Source organism: Mustelus asterias, chromosome 6 (assembly GCF_964213995.1).
Source record: "Mustelus asterias chromosome 6, sMusAst1.hap1.1, whole genome shotgun sequence".
Taxonomy (NCBI): Eukaryota; Metazoa; Chordata; class Chondrichthyes; order Carcharhiniformes; family Triakidae; genus Mustelus; species Mustelus asterias.
The window spans coordinates 51,819,262-51,837,102 of record NC_135806.1 but is presented as its reverse complement, the minus strand read 5'-3'; the positions used below and the strand labels follow the sequence as shown (position 1 = coordinate 51,837,102).

At 42.1% G+C, this 17,841-nt stretch overlaps 1 protein-coding gene across 1 annotated transcript; it reads left to right on the top strand.

The window, feature by feature from the left end:
* Positions 1–1,209: 1,209 nt before the first annotated feature.
* kcnv2a (potassium channel, subfamily V, member 2a) lies at positions 1,210–10,337 on the top strand. The gene is made up of 2 exons (XM_078215379.1): positions 1,210–2,558; positions 8,571–10,337. The coding sequence occupies exons 1-2, from the start codon at positions 1,248–1,250 to the stop codon at positions 8,847–8,849; spliced, it is 1,590 nt and encodes a 529-aa protein (XP_078071505.1). The 5' UTR covers positions 1,210–1,247; the 3' UTR covers positions 8,850–10,337.
* The last annotated feature ends 7,504 nt before the right edge of the window (positions 10,338–17,841 follow it).

Here is a 17,841-nt window from a genome sequence, read left to right as displayed (position 1 = left end):
CCGACATTCAATCAGATCATGGCTGATCTCTTCCAGGTCTACCTCCCTACCTGTTCCCCATATTCCTGTAACCCATTTTTAAAATCAGAAATATATCTATCTCCTTCTTGAAGCCATTCAATGATTCAGACTCCACCGTGCTATGGGGCGGCGAATTCCACAAATTCACCACCCTCTGCGAGAAGTAGTTCCTCCTCATCTCAGTTTTAAATCTACCGCCCCTCAACCTAGACCTGCGACCTTGTGCTCTAGATTGCCCCATAAGAGGAAACATTTGGTCTCCATTTACTTTATCAATCTCTTTTAGTATTTTATATGCCGCGATCAGATCCCCTCCCATCCCTCTAAGCTCCAGCAAATATAAAACCCAAACTGTTTAATTAGTATCTCTCATACATCAACCTTGGATCCCCGGAATAAACCCGGTGAGCCTCTTCTGAACTGCCTCCAATGCCACCACAACCTTCCTCAAATAAGGAGACCAAATCCGGACACAATACTCCAGATGTGGTCTCACCAACACCCTATACAATTGCAACAACACTTCTCTACTTTTATACTCCAGTCCTTTTGCAATAAATGCTAACATTCCATTTGCCTTTTTTATTACATGCTGTACTTGCATACCGACTCTCTCCGATTCATAAACAAAGACACAGATCCCTCTGCCCAGACGCAGTTTGAATCTGCTTTCCATTTAGATATTCCTATTTTTTCAGCCAAAATGGATAACCTTCCATTTTGAGAGTAGAAAATAGTGGCAAGGTATTATTTTATACACACAATCTTAAGCTACATTTTAATTATCAGCAATTCAAAAACTGTTTTCATTATTTTACATTGTAATGTCCCCAGTGATTACAAATTATGTGGGTGCACTGCTATCAACTGAATAGCAAGAAGTGGCTGGAATAACTATTGGCATTACTGAAAATAGGTTATGGATTAATTGCCTAATTTTTAAAATTGATAATAACACAGGAAGTATGTTGGCGAATCTATTCCCCCACCCCTAAACTACAAAACAAATTGACTGGTAAACACAAATGCGAGACGTCAGTGGCACTGGGAGGATACAGTTGAAATGGGATAATTGCTAAATCATCACCTAAGCTCCTAGATCCCCTCTGTCAGCACATTAACGGGGTCAGCAGCTATTCTCAAACACGTCTTTAACACTCTTCAGTAAACCCCAACGCTGTTCGACCCACTTGCCACTGAACGGGTAAGTTTTCTGAAAGACAGAAATGTTTAAACTTAGGCTAAGACGCCAGAGTCTGTTCCCGAACTATAAAGTAAGAGAGAGTTTACATGCACCTCAGCTTCAAGAGATTGATTTGGCATTTGTGAAAGAAAGTTCCTTGAAACCATGGAACTCCATGCAAGAACTCGGCTCTGATATCTACGAAATTAAGTATGATGATGTGGAATCAGATGACGAGTTTCCAACTGTCCCCCAGTACAGCCTAAGTTCTCCCTCAAAAAATTATAACTTGAATATTAATGTTGGAGGCAGGTTGTTCCAGATCGCTTACCTTTCTGCCGCCCGCTTTCCTAAGAGCAGAATCGGAAAATTGGCCACTTACACGGATTCCTCGCGGAAATTGGATTTGTGTGATGACTACAGTGTGACAAACAATGAGTATTTCTTTGATCGGGATCCAGCTATCTTCCACCACATCTTTAACTTCTACAAGACGGGGGAGCTGTGGATCAAAAATGAGCTCTGCCCCAGAAACTTTATCGAAGAGATCCACTACTGGGGCATCCGGATCAAAAACAGTAACCGCTGCTGCCGAATCTCCTTTGAGGAGAGGCAAGATGAACTGAATGAGCAACTCAAGATCCAGCGGGAGCTCCAGGCTGAACTTGAAGTGGAAGAAGACGAGGAGCATTTCAGAAACTTGCTGTGTGGTTTCCAAAGAAGGGTGATCTGGAACCTAATGGAAAAGCCTTTCTCCTCTGTTATAGCAAAGATGATAGCAGTGGCTTCCAGTATGTTTGTGGTGATCTCTATCGTAGCCATGGCTTTGAACACGGTTGAAGAAATGCAGTACATCAGTACAGCTGGCCAGCTGAGTGGGCACACTTACATGGAGCATGTGGAAACGATTTGCATCATCTTCTTCACCACTGAGTACCTGCTGAGAGTGCTATCCACACCAGATATCAGGAAGTTTGTCCGAAGCGTCCTAAATGCAGTGGATCTGATTGCAATCCTCCCCTTTTACCTCCAGGTCACCCTGGAATGTTTTGAGGATGAAGACTATGGGAGACACGACCAGGACATTGAGAAAGTGGGCAGAGTGGGAAAAGTTGGCCAAGTGCTGAGAATCATGAGGCTGATGAGAATTTTCCGGATTTTAAAGCTCGCCCGCCATTCCACTGGGCTGAGGGCATTTGGTTTCACTTTGAAGCAATGTTACCAGCAGGTTGGCTGCCTTTTCCTTTTCATAGCAATGGGTATATTTTCCTTTTCTGCTCTGGTCTTCTCTGTTGAACATGATGTCCCACGCACTAATTTTACCTCCATACCCCACGCCTGGTGGTGGGCCGCGGTGAGTACAACTCAAGCATTCCAAAATTAATGACAAAGTGTTACTTTGTTTGATAATAAGGCTGGCACAGTGCCACAGTGGTTAGCACTGCTGCCTCACAGCACCAGGGACCTGGGTTAGATGCCCAGTTTGGGTCACTGCCTGTGCAGACTCTGCACGTTCTCCCTGTGTCTGCGTTGGTTTCCTCCGGGTGCTCCGGTTTCCTCCCACAGTCATGCTGGTTAGGTGCATTGGCCATGCTAAGTTCTCCCTCAGCACTTAAAGTGGAGTGTGAGGAATGTCATCTTGCTGTATACAAAATATCTTCTTGTGATGATATTAAGGGTTGTCAATCTAGAGTCACTAATTTTCATGATCAATCCTCCCTGGTTCAGGTCAAATACAGAGATAGATGTTTATTATGCTTCAAAGTAACAACTGTGACCGCAAAGTTGTGCTGTGCATCGATCTGGCCCATATGCTAACATGGAGCTCACGCTGACGCAAATGCAAACTTTCCCATTTTTGCCCAAGCACACCCATACAGCTCTTTTGATGGGCAATTTAGTGTCAATTTGTACAAAATTATGGACTTTTGAAATTGTTATTTTAATTTTGTACCCTTACTAATAATAAAGAGTGAGAACTGACAACATCCCGTCTGTGAGAGGTGAGGACAAACAATGATGGAGGGATCCATAGAATCCCTAATGGGCCATTCAGCCCATTAAGTCTGCACCAACTCACCAAAAGAGCATCTGACCTATGCTCATCAGCGCCCCCCACTCAACCCCATCCCTGCAACCTGTGCATTTACCATGGCTAATCTACATAACCTGCACATCTTTGGACACTAAGGGGCAGTTCCCATGGCTAATCCATCTAACCAATACATCTTTGGACACTAAAGGGCAATTTAGCATGGCCATTCGAACTAACCTGCACATTTTTGGACTGTCGGAGGAAATTGGAGCACCCAGAGGAAACCCATGCAGACACGGGGAGAAATGTAATCTCTCAGAGGATCGTGTGTCTCTGGAATCTCTTCCTCAAAAGGCAGTGGAAACAGAGCCTTTGAATATTTTTAAGGCAGAGCTAGATAAGTTCTTGACTAACAAGGGGATGAAAGATTAGCGGGGTAGGCAGGAATGTAGGGTTAAATTTACAATCAGATCAGCCATGATCTTGTTGAATGATGGAGCTGGCTCAAGGGGCTGAGTGGCCTACTCCTGCTCCTAATTTGTATGTATGTATGTTAGTATTTGTGACTGAGGAAGACAGGTACAAAGTAACCATTTAAGGCTATACTCTGGAAATCCATTGAAATCTGTTCTGAGGAATATTTCAATGGTCCTGTTGAATTTTTCATGGCTTTCTGACATAGCTAAAATCAAAAAGGTTTTCTTTTCCTGCAACACTTAAAATGCTGCCATCTTTTGTACAGTAACACTAATATCCAGGGAATTGTGCCAAAAAGAAAGAGCAAATAAGTAGAATCTCCTGAGCTCTTCTGCCTTATATGCTGTTTTTATTTTAGCTATGTTTACTTACAGTTTTGAATTCCCATTTTTTGATCCACGCATGATTCCTTCGAAAGAGCTTTTTTTAAATTTACTCGTTCAGTGGGATGTGGGCGTCTCTCACTGGCATTTCTTGCTCATCTCTAATTGTCCTTGAACTGAGTGCTCAGCCATTTCAGAGGGCAATTTAAGAGTCAACCACATTACTGTGGATCTGGAGTCACATGTAGGTCAGGGTGGCAGACTTCCTTCCCTAATGGATGGATTTTTACGACAATCGACAATGGTTTCATTGGCATCATTAAACTTTTAATTCCAGATTTTTACTGAATTCAAATGCCACTATTCAATTTGGTGAAAAATGGAATTCAAACCCTGGTCCCCAGAGCTTTACCCTGGATCTGCGGGCGGCACGGTAGCACAGTGGTTGGGGCGGCACGGTAGCACAGTAGTTAGCACTGCTGCTTCACAGCTCCAGGGACCCGGGTTCGATTCCTGGCTTGGGTCACTGTCTGTGTGGAGTTTGCACATTCTCCTCGTGTCTGCGTGGGTTTCCTCCGGGTGCTCCGGTTTCCTCCCACAGTCCAAAGATGTGCGGGTTAGGTTGATTGGCCATGCTAAAATTGCCCCTTAGTGTCCTGAGATACGTAGGTTAGAGGGATTAGTGGGTAAATGTGTAGGAATATGGGGGTAGGGCCTCGGTGGGATTGTGGTTGGTGCAGACTCGATGGGCCAAATGGCCTCTTTCTGCACTGTAGGGTTTCTATGATTCTATGATCTCTGGATTACTAGCCCAGTGACAATACCAAAAACCTCCCCCTATAGTTTCATTCTCTGTCTTGGTCCTTTCCATTAAAGTGATCTTGATTTTACTGCTAATCAATCTTTATTTCACCATCACTATGTCTTTTTTGTACATTTGTTTTTTCCTCAAACAGTATAAATTGTTTTCATCTAGTGTGATCTTTGCTTTTATTCTTCAGGGCTAGCAGATGCCAGACTCTGTGGTTCCTATTTATTTATTAAACTAATTTTAGATTTTGACTTTCATTCTTTCTATTTAATTGTATTGGCACTAACTACTTCATCTATAACCTACAGTGGACCTTTTGTCCACTCACACAAACACATGCAGGTATACAATTAGTGCCCCAACTCCCATAAAATCATACAAATCATGGAAATTTAGAGCACAGAGAGAGGTGATTCAGCCTGTTGTGACTGTGCAGGCCAAAAATGAGCTACCTAGCCTAATCCCACTTCCCAATTCTTTCAAGGGGCCATCCCAAGGAAGAGATTCTCTATGACTCAGTCAGCACCTGGATTTGTACTTGAGTCTGATACATCAATGATATTCGGTGCACTGATCCCTCTTTGGGAAGGGTCCTTGCCCGGGAAGTAGGCTGAACCTTCAAAGAATGCCAAAAGTTGTTTTTTAATGAAACCGGGGGCAAATGGAAATCTTTATGAAATTTGGCAATAGGCAAGGGATGGAGTGAGGGGGTAATATATTATTTGAATAAACTCTAACCCTGCCAAAGGCAGGCAGTTGGACACCAGGTAGCTAGACATCAGCTTACATACAAAATAGATGCCCTGCCCTGACTCCACATACTGTGGTGAATGGGGTGATGCCTGACATTGCTCTGGATAATATCAGGTAAGACCTCATTTAAAACCTGGTTTATATACAAATTTACATCTGCATTTTAAGAGAAGTTTAATTTAACAATTAAATTATTAAGTCGCAAATAATGTTTCTTTTGTTTTTAGCACTGTAATCCTCATTCATATCTGCTCCCAAATGAAATGTTTTTGTCATGTCTTTTTATTGGAGATTAGTTTGTCCCTTTTCTTTGCCTTTATATTTATGAGTGCAGGTGAAGATGTGACAGCTACTATTGGTTTGCTCTTTCTTCATCAGTCACATATTTTCATTTCCATTGATATTTCCAGTGATAAGATTCACTTTTTATGCTCTTCGTATGCACTCCCTTGTCTCATGTGGCCCCCGATATGCAAGGCTATAATTAGATATACATATTGCATTTCTGAAAAGCACCATTGAGAAATCATAAAATGAATTGTGAAACCTGGTTTAATATTTCAGAGCCATATTTGAATTCACAGTCTGCTGCATACTTTCTACTCTACTTCTATATGAACATAGGACTAAGGAACAGGAGTAGGCCATTCAGCCCTTTGAATGTTATGCCATTTGATAAAATTATGGCTGATCTGATTGTGGCCTCAACGCACAGTAGCTTCATCACAGTAAGCCTACTTGTGACACTAATAAATCAATTATAAACTTAAACTCCACTTTCCTGCCTGATTCCCTTGCCAAGCAAAAATCTACCAAACTCAGCTTTGTAGGGTTCAATGACCCAGCCTTTACTGTTTTCTGGGGAAGCAAATGGCACAGACTAACAGTCCTCTGAGACAAAAAAAACAATGTCCTTATCGCCATCCTAAAAGGGAAACCTCATATTTTAAAACTGTTAGTTCTAGTCACCCCCCACTCTCTCCCCCGCACCCCCCTCCCCTCCTCATCTTCCTGGTATCCGCCCTATTGAGTCCCTTCAGAATTGTAAATATTTAATTAATTTCACCTCTCATTCATCTAAACTTCAATTGATACTGGTCCAACATGTTCAACCGTTCTTCATTAAAATATGATAAGTCCCAGAAATGAGTTGAGTGAACCTTCTCCAAATTACTTCTGTCACAATTACATTCTTTTTTAAAAATGGGGACTAGAACGGTACACCAGACGTGGTCTCAACAATGCTTTGTACAACTGTAGTATAATATCCCTACTTCTATATTCCATTCCTTCATTGCTTCTCGGCCTTTTGGCTAAGATCGGGTGTAGTGTGGATCGCCTGCACTTGGTTGAGGTCATTGGGTTGCACTGAGGCTTCATGTGTTTCATATGAAGCAATTTTTAAAAGCGGCATCTCGGCCTTTTGGCTAAGATGCAAATGAGCTCAAGTCTTGGAGGAGGATCCTCCCCCTTCTCCAATCAGCTTGACTCATGTAGATCAGGCCCAGGACAGGGTGGTTTTGGTCTCCGTCCTGTCTTGTCAGCCTGGATCTGAAATGTCTCAACTTGTCGAGACTCTGAATTGGATTTGATTTGATTGAATTGGAAAAGTATTTTTTAAAAAATCCTTCCGCAATAAACACCAATATTTCATTTGTCTTCCTAATAACCTGCTGAACCTGCATACTAGCTTTTTGTGTTTCATTTACGAGGACACCCAGATCCTTCAGCATGACCGGGTTTGGCAGTCTCTCTCCATTTAATTAGCATATTGCTTTTGTAATCTTTCTGCCAAAGTGGACAAGTTCACATTTTCTTACATTACACTCCTTTCTGCCAAGTTTTTGTCCACGGAAGTGATTTAGTTGACTGGTAACCATAAGACCTATAAAAGAATGACTTTTGAAGAACTAAAAGCATACTTCTCCCTGAAATGTGAAAGCAACAGATGAAAGTGAAAATTAACCTGAAATCTGGTGTGAAGTAGAAGTTGCTGGTCGGTATTCTAACCCGGACGCTCAATTTACGGTGAACAGGATGTACTTTGTAAATAAAGCGGCAATACTGTCTGCAATTGTATGAATTGTGGTGGAGGCCACAGCAGTAGTAAAATATCTGTGCTTGTTCCCTTCGTGGAAGAGGTTCTCCTGCTCTGATTATGCTATGAATGGGAGATAAGGGCAGCAGAAGGAAGGTGGGAGGAAACCCATGCAGAGAATGGGCAAACTCCACACAGACGGTGACCCAAGCTGGGAATCGAACTCAGGTCTCTGGCACTGAGGCAGTAGTGCTAATCACTGCGCCACCGTGCCTCTCTAATTTGCTTCCTACCCCAATTTCAGCATAAAATGCTGCAATATTCATTATAATCAAGTTCCATTTTTCTTCCATTAAATAACTTTTATCTCACCAAACTCTTCCCCCATTTTTTTGTATTTTTGATTTATTATTGTCACATATATTGCTATACAGTGAAAAGTATTGTCTCTTGTGCACTAGAGATGACGCATACCGTACATAAAGTACATAGGGGAGAAGGAAAGAAGGTGCAGAATGTAGTGTTACAATCATAGAAAGATCAAATTAATATAAAGTAGGTCCATTCAAAAGTCTGACAGCGGCAGAGAAGAAGCCGTTCTTGAGAGGTTGGTACATGACCTCAGACTTTTGTATCCTTTTCCTGATCCTCCATTTCTAGCATTTTGAGTAATTGAGTTCTAATCCTAATGTCCCATTTCCATCCTTTTCTATGATTAGATTCTCCTTTCTCCAAACATCCAGCTCTGTCTCTCTCTATTCTATTCTCCTCCCTTTTCAGCTTACACATGTTTTTGGTTCACCTCTTCTGAACATCCAGCTGGATAATCCTATGCATTTAATAGTTACCAATTAGTGTATAAGCTGGAGTCTGTTTGAAAAAATGTTTTGCTGAGATAGCGACTGAATAATGATTTCATCTGGTTACAGGTTAGCATCTCCACAGTAGGCTATGGGGATGTTTGCCCAGAAACAGTGTTTGGAAGATTTTTTGCCTTTGGCTGCATTTCTTTTGGGATCATTTTGAACGGCATGCCAATCTCCATCCTCTATAATAAATTCTCGGATTACTATTCACAGCTCAAAAGCTATGAATATACAACAAAGTCAAAGCAGCGAGGCAGGATCAATTTTTCTGGAAGAGCGCGGAGGATGATGCTGGAATGCTGCGGAGGGGTCCCACATCATCACTTGCCAAGAGAGCAATAACATTTCCGCAGAAAATGATCTCATGCTTGCTTATTTTTTTCTCCTGAAGTACAACAATAGTTTGAAGAAATATCTCATTGTCGAAATCCAGCGAACAAATCAGCAAGTTCCCTGGAAAATGGACGATAACTACAACTAGAAGTATTCCGAATCTTGTATTCATGAACCAACCACACAACATGAAATGTATACTGTAAATTCTTTTTAAAATATTATATTCTTATTCAGGATCGCATGTCATAGAGTTGATTTAATTCAGCCCAGAAGCAAATTGTCTGCTTAAAAATATATGTTAAATAGAGCAACACAGGTTAAAAATAAAAGATGTCACACGAGAGAATTGTGACCAAATTCAGGGTTTGTGCATTTAGAGGCCAGGTTGCCAATGGATTGAAAAATGGCGACAAGAACCGATAAGGGTTTGGTGATGTTTCTCAGACTGCCAGAATATACAAAGTATTTCCATAGGGACCCCTGTGGAACATTGTTATTCACCATGTACATAAATGATGTGGACTTAGAAATTAGGAGATGTGGTGTCAACATTTTCAGATTATATCAAATTATAGATTATAAATAATGTGGAAATCTGCACTAATATGTAAGAACACAAACAGGTTTGCCGGATGGCGGGTAAGCAGCGTATTAACTTCAAAATGGTGTAGAATGTGAGATGATTTCTTTTAGTAGGAAGGACAACGAGGTAAATTATTCTTTGGAAGATGTGGAAACCAAATGGGATGGAGGAGCAAGGAGATCTGGGGATACAAATACATAAATCACTAAAACTGGTTGATAAGAATCTAGTGAGCGGAGACAAAGTATTGAGCTTCATTTCTAGAGGAATAGAATACAAAAAGCAGCTATCCAATGTTAAGTTTATATTGTATCTTAGATAACATTTGGCATAATGTTCATAGTTCTGGTCTCCATAGTGCAAAAAGGATATTATAGAGCCAGAGATAATGCAGAAAAGATTTGTTTGGATGAAAGGAGATGTGGGGAGATGTCAACTACCAAGAAAGGTTCAGCAGGCTGAGGTTCTATGGATAAGAAGATGAAGAAAAGACCTGATAGAGGTCTTTAAAATTAAGGAGGGGTTCAATAGGGTGAATGGGGAAAACAGTGGACTAATAAAGAAGAAAAGGGCATAAATGTAAGGTAGCTCCCAAGAGATCAATTAAAAAGTGTAGGAGACAGTGGTGAAAATGTGGGACCTAAACTGCCACATGGATGGTTGAAACTAGCACTGATGCATTGAGGAGAAGGCTTGCTCGGTATGTGAGGAAAAATGTAATAAAATGATATAGGGCCAGGGTAGCAAGAGGTAATTGGAGTGGAAGATGTCTATGTGCTTTATGAATGTTAGCATAGACTGGTGGGACTGAATGGTTTGATTCTGTGCTGGATGAATTCCAAGACAAATCCTATGTAAAATTTTAAAAGAGTTTCATTCAATATGCACAGCTGAATAAATGCTTGACACTTATTCAAACCTTTGTTTTCTAGGATACAAGTTCAACGTTATTGCAGAATTCCAGGGGATGAGCAGGGAATGTAGCCAGTAATGTTACACTAGGGCTCAGGTGTGTTTCCCATGATACACAGAAGTGCCAGAGTCACATTTCCTCTGGTAGGAGCAGCCAGTGAAAGGCCACTGGCTGTCCATTGTGTTCAAGGCACTTTCCCAGGTTTCGGATAAGGGCACCTGTGAAAGGGAGGTGTGAAGACACTGGCGGGTAGAAAATAGATGCCCACAGATATTGTTTGAATTGGAATGTCTGACCGCTTCAGTACGCATTTAAAAATAGGTCTTAAGAATCTAATAAGATAAGTACACAGATTATGAACTGGCTTTCAGCCCCTTTGTGCTCACCAGCTGCATTGATGAATGCTAACTCCATTGGACACACTGCTGGTCTCAGGCCTCCATTCATCTCCAGGGAGGTGATATTCCAGGGTGCACGATGCACTTCAGCTTCACATTATCAGCCCCAGTGTTTGTTTTACACGCTGATCTTTTGGCAGCACCAAAGCAGGAGGTGCCAGCCAGCCAGCACTCACCAGCGAGGAGGCTCCCCGGTAAAGATAAACCATTCTCTCTGTGTGTTCGACTCTCTGAGTTACGTCTCTTCCACGCGCTTGGATCAATAATTTGAAAGTTGGGAACGAATCTGGGTAATTCTGTTGTTTTTATTCGATATACCTGCCAGTTAGTCCCACATTGGGTGTCTGAGGCTGGGCTCCCAGGACAGGCCTGGCGCCTGCTCTCCTTCCAATTCCCACTTGCCTGCTCTCCAGTTTGTGCAGCTACTGACCGTAATCACAGTAAATGTGACCATTGTGAGCAATCGATTCAGCTCATTGAAGTGTGCCTCGTTACTGAAAAGGTTGGGAACCACTGCTATGGAGTTCATTGCTTTAATAGAGTGCATGGTGAATGAATGGGTAGGAGTGTAATTGCTTGGTGCGGGCGGGCATGAAGAACCATAGAGAATGTTTGGGGAAAATAGCTTTGCTTGGGGGGGAGGGGGGGGTGGGGGTGGTATGAGGTACCATAGGGGATACTTGCAAGGGGCATATCTTGGCATGTGGGCATGGGGGAGGGGCATAGGGGATTGATGGGAGGGATGGGATGGTATGGAGAGTGTGTGGGGGCTGGAAGGCTGTTCTTATTTGAACTGGGATGAAGTCCTACAGCACTGAGGTGGATCTTTTAAACAGCACACATCCAGCAGTCACGATGGTTGCCTCTGAACTTTATGCCGGGTCAGTTGGCTTGCCTGTAGCCTCCACCTGCCTCTCCACGATGGAAACCCAAGCCTTGTGGAGACATTCTCTTGAGGCAGACGGGCTGAACCGGGTATTTTCCTGACTCCCACTACCGACCTCGAGGGTGAAAATCCAGTCCAAAGAGTCTAGACATCCATTGACTCTGATTTCTGAGGAAACTTGGAACAATGGCAGTTGTGAATTCCATAGATAACATTTGTCTCGGTACATCCATTCCAGGGGGAGGCCCCCCCCCCACCGCCCATCCGTGATTATTCAGTTCTGAACTTTCCGGAAGCTTGATAGTCTGCGTTGAATAAGCAAAAGTCAACTGACCCCTGGACTGTCATCTTAACTGTTCATCAGTGTCCATTTTAAATAAATAAAAGATAGGTCCAGAAGCTTCCATACAGGCACAGTCCGTGTTTAAAATGATGAATATGTTATGCATTTACTGGGCGTGGCAGTATTTTGAAATAGCAGTTGCTATTTAGAGACTCTTCCCTTATCAGCAAGCTCCCAGTGCTAAGCCAATCTGGGCTAACAGTTCACTGTGCACAAATAACCAAATCCAATCTTAGAAAATCCCAGCAATACCCACCCATCCAAATGATCCATCCAGCCAGCAATGTGACAACTTGTTGCTTCAGATCCAGTAGCAGAATGTTTACCCCTTATAGTCCTAATGTATTTGCCATTCATATCACATGGCGGGTTAGGAGTGGGCGGTGGAACTAATCATTCACAAACTCTGTACAAGCACTCAAGCAAGGAAGAGTATATATTAAAATGCTGATCATTTCCCATTACATTTTACAGTAGTCCTTTGGGAGCAGAAGTGCGCAAACATAAATATTTGGTACACTTCGAAAAAGTTGAAGATTAGAATGTGAAAAAATTAATTAGATTGTTAATACTTGAAACACACGCCAAATAAATCCTATGTATGAACTATTGCAAGGAGGACAGACTTAATGCTTATGAGTTTTTCTGTAAACTGTTTAGATTTACATATTCTTGCACATGAATATATTCTATCCTTGGCAAATACTAGATTGTTAGTTGTTCATCCAAAATCATCGGCTTAGCAATTCCATATTTCTATCCTCCCCAAGAAAGAATGTTGGCAGAGAAGGTTGTTGAAGTTGCTTATAAATCAGATTGAGTTCAGAAAAACACTGACGTGTAAAATTAACTGAAGATTGAGCAAGTTAACAGCAAAGACCTTGCACAAAACGTACTATTTTTAACTCTTGAACACATTTGAAAACTATTTTCTCATATATTTGTAATCTATCAAGTTTCACTTTTCCCCTCCTTCCTAGAACGCATCAACTATTTGCTGTGATGCAGTTTAATGGGAATCTTCTTGATATTGGCTTGGTGGCTATTAATCATGTGTTTATCCTCATAGAGTATTGACAAACCATTCATGGAATGAATCACTATACAACACCCATACATGCAAAATCCCAGCAGGAGTTCACCAGGGCATGGAGCCCAATTATCATGCCCTAGAGCCTCCAGGTAAGATCAGCGAAACCGCCAGAGATTGGGACATTGGTGGTCTGCATGGCTCAGGTATACACAGCTTTAACCTGCTGAACTTTGACGGACTAGATGGACAAAAAAGAACACCCATCCTGGCCCCATCACAACACCCCACCAAAAGTCATACTAGGCTGGTCAGTGTGACTCATTCCCAAATCACCTGGAAATTTTTAAATTAAGGTATTAGTTGAATCTGAGCACAGCATTCATGACTGCTTTATTTAATCCATGTACCATCATTAGCACAAGGAGTTCATACTCTATTCCTTCTAGTTATTATCAGTTCACAGGACAGCAGGGAAAATAGATGTTTAACATATTGATCAATAAATATTAATGACTCAGTTAATATTAATGCGTTAATAGGTGTTAATGGACTTTTCAAACAAGGAAACTACAGGTTAGATAAGAAAATGCCACCTTAGAGGCCAGCCTTCACTCCCCTTTATGAGAATGCAAGATGCAGCAACATTTTCGTAGTTTTTGAGTTATTTTGAAAATGTAAGTGTCTCCTATAGCTGTCATATAAGCATAGGAATGAAATTAGTGTTAGTGCATTTTATGCTGCCTTGCGCTTGCAGCAAGACTATAATTTGCTTGTCACATGCATGATATAGATATATAATTTGAGGTGGCACAGTCTATCGCTCTCACCTTCATTTTTTTCCAGAGGCTGGATTCTTTTATTATGTGAATAGAGAGGCTGTATTCACATGCACAATTGATGGAAGTACAGTCTCCAGCTAAACTCTATTTCATGCTAGGTCTGTTTGAAATGAGGAGGAATTACTTCACTCAAAGGGTTGTGAATCTGTGGAATGCTCTACCCCAAAGCGCAGTGGATTCCGGAACAATGAACAAATTTAAGGATGGGATAGATAGGTTTTTAATTAGTGGCGGGATGAAGGGTAATGGGGAGCAGGTAGGAAGGTGGAGATGAGGCTGTTGAGGTCAGATCAGCCACGATCGAATTAATCATAGAATCCCTGCAGTACAGAAGGAGGCCAATTGGCCCATCGAGTCTGCACCAACAACAATCCCACTCAGGCCCTATCCCCATAACCCCACATATTTACCCTGCTAATTCTCCTGACACTAAGAGGCAATTTAGCATGGCCAATCCACCTAACCCGCACATCTTTGGAGTGTGGGAGGAAATAGGAGCACCCACACAGACACAGGGAAAATGTGCAAATTCCACACAGTCACTGAAGGCCGGAATTGAACCTGGGTCCCTGGCGCTGTGAGGCAGCAGTGCTAACCACTGTGCCGCCATGCCACCCATTGAATGGTGGAGCAGGCCCGAGGGACTGAATTGCCGACTCCTGCTCCTAGTTCTTATGTTTGACATTAGGTTTCAAAGGAGGGCGCTTCTTAGCAGTAAACTGGTGGTCATCCTTTGTAAGACCTCATTGCAACATTTGCCTTTTCAAATGGATTTATCTCCATGTTTCTCTCTTCGTCCATCTCTGCGAGCCTGCAACGTGAGCAATGACCTTTTGAGAGCCAAGTCACTTGAAATCTCATCCTCTAAGCAACAGTTGCATTTTCTAGGTAGGTTCCATAAAGCTATGCAAGGATTGTGTTAAATTGCATTTTATGGGTTGACTTCACAAAAAGCCCCCCCCCCCCCCCCGAGTGCAGCGAACCTTACCGCTGTTGTGCCTCAGGGGACTATTGGTCACAATCCTGATAGATTTTAATCTGAGATCACATAACTGGTTCTAATGAAAAACAACACACCATGATTAATAGAATATGTAGAACTGAATTGACCCATTGCTGCCCCACGCTGAAATGTAAGGAAGTAAATGCTATTAAAAACAACATTTCCCAAAGTGACAGCTCTGAGGCTGTTACAACCAATGTCACAGTCAGGGCACCATAAAAAAAAGTCCACAACATATTCAGTGTTTTTAAGTGTTAAGTGGCTGCATCAAACGTAGCTGCCTCTTCGTATTTGGCACAGTTCACTGGTTTAAATGTGAATGAAATTGTTTCAATAAGGTTAAAAATATCTGTTGATATCTTTAATTCTGCACCAATCATAATTTTTTTCATATTAATTTAATGCTTAATTGCTTTACCATCATAAGAGGTGAAAGTATTTGAACACGTAACATTGAATTAATCAGTGCAAACACACTGCATGAAATGTCATGGTCAATTAAAGTTAGATTAAGCCTGAGTAATTAAAGCTCCCTGTAATCCTGAGCAATGTATGAAAATAGGTCTATGTCACATTAGTATGTAGCAACTTTCCATTGCATACAAATGTAGGAAGTAGTTGTGGTTACTACATGCTGCAATTGCGCAATTGATGGCTCCACAGGCAACAGCTAAACCTCTAAATCCCCTCCTCCAGATTATTTCAAGCATTTACATGCAGCCGCCAGATATGCACTTCAGTCCATGTGCCGCTCAGCTCACTGATTTATTGCAATGACCTCTGATGGAGGGGTGTAGGACAAAGTAAGTTTACAAGTGAATCTGACTTTCCCTGTCGATGGTATTGTGCGCCACTTCCCTCTTGCCACATTACAATGAGCAAATATATAGATTTTACTCGCGAAATTAATATTGGCAATGCCAGCAGACTAACCACTAATCACATTTACAAGGGAGTCGGTGGCAAATTTAAATTTGCGCATGCAGTCTTTCTAAAGACTAAGATTATGAAGGGAATAGATAAAATAGAAGCAGGGAGGTTTCCTCCACTGGCGGGTGAAACTAAAACTAGGGGGCATAGCCTCAAAATAAGGGGGAGCAGATTTAGGACTGAGTTGTGAATCTGTGAAATTCCCTGCCCATTGAAGCAGTTGAGGCTACCTCATTGAATGTTTTTAAGGCAAGGATAGATAAACTTGTGAACAGTAAAGGAATTAAGGGTTATGGTGAGCGGGCAGGTAATTGGAGCTGAGTCCACAAAAAAGCTCCCCAGAGAGGGCCCCTGGCACAACACCAAGGGGTAGTGCCAAGGCACTGCCCAGCCATGTCCACTTCTCCAGGGTGTTAGACTTACTTGTGTGTCCCTGACAGGTTTCCTTTGCCTGGTTCACATTTTGCAAAATGTCATGCAGCGAAGGGGGAATTTCTAATGTGGGGGGAACATATGGCAGAGAAGCCCTTTAATTACATGTTAATTTACTGAAGTGAGGTGCCTGATCTTTCTGGGTAGGAACCTCGTTAGGTAACCAGTGGGGGCAGGGGGGGGAACCAAAAAACAAAGCCTCACCAGCAACATTCTCACTTTGAGTCTCGCAATATTTGGCACCCATGTCGCTGTTTGTGCTCGTGACAAACACGAGGCGAGAAATCGCAGCAACAGTGCACAAAAACCAGGCAGTTGTGCTAAGGCTGTAAATAAAATATGAGTTTAGACCCAGCTGGAATATTATGTCTAATTCTGGGCACTTTTTAGAAAGAACAAGACGACGTTGGAACAAATACAGAAAAGATTTACTAGAATGGCGCCAGGAATGAATGATTACAGATACTTGAAAAACTGGAGAAGCCGGGGGTGTTGTCTTTTGAGCAGAGGTGGCTCAGAAAAGATTTTGTACAGGAAATTAAAATCATGACGTGGGAGTAACTAGAGAGAAACAGTTTCTGTTGGTTGCAGGGTCAATAAGGGAAGGTGGAGATTTCAAGTGATTGGCAAAAGAACCAGAGGCAACATACGAATTAGAAGCAGGAGTCGGCCACTTGGCCCCTCGCACTTGCTCCACCTTTCAACAAGATCATGCCTGATCTAATTTTAACCACAACTCCACATTCCTGCCGACTTCTGATTTCCTTTCACCCCCAGCTTATCAAAAATCTATCTAAGTCTGCCTTAAAGATATTCAAAGACTCTGCCTCAACCACATTTTGAGCAAGAGAATTCCAAAGACTCTCAACCCTCTGAGAGAAAATGGTTCCTCACCGCTATCTTAAATAGGTGACCCCTTATTTTCAAAATGACCTGTAGTTCCAGATTCTCCCACAAGAGGGAACATCCCATCAAGTCCTCAACATGAGAAAAGATTGAAAAAACAAGCAGCTAAGATTTGGAATACACTGCCGATAGAATGGGAGGTGCAAATTCAACCATAATAGGAACTTACGAGCAGGAGGAGGCCATTCAGGCCCTCAAACCTGCTCCACCATTTAACTAGCTCATCCACCTCAGCGCCATCTTCCCACACTCTCCCCATATCCCTTAATGTCATTGGTATCTAGAAATTTCTTGTTTGAAAATGACTGAACCTCCATAGGACTCTGGAGTAGAGAATTTCAAAGATTTACCACCCTCTGACTTGAAGCAATTCCTCCTCATCGCAGTCTTAAATGGCCTAACTCTTAATTTGAGACTGTGTCCCCCTAGTTCTAGAACCCACCCCACCCCAGCCAGGGGAAACAACCTTCCACATCTATCCTGTTGAGCCTTGGAAGAATTTTGTACACTTCAATGAGATCACCTCTTATTCTTCTGAACTTTGGAGAATGCAGACCCTTCCTCAGATAAGGCGACCAAAACTGCACACAGTACCCCAGGTGTAGTCTCATCAAGGCTGTGTGGAACTACAGCAAGACTTCCTTATTCTGTACTCAAATCCCTTTGCAATAAAGGCTGACATACTATTTGCCTTCCTAATTGCTTGATGCACCTGCTTTTAGTGACTTCAAA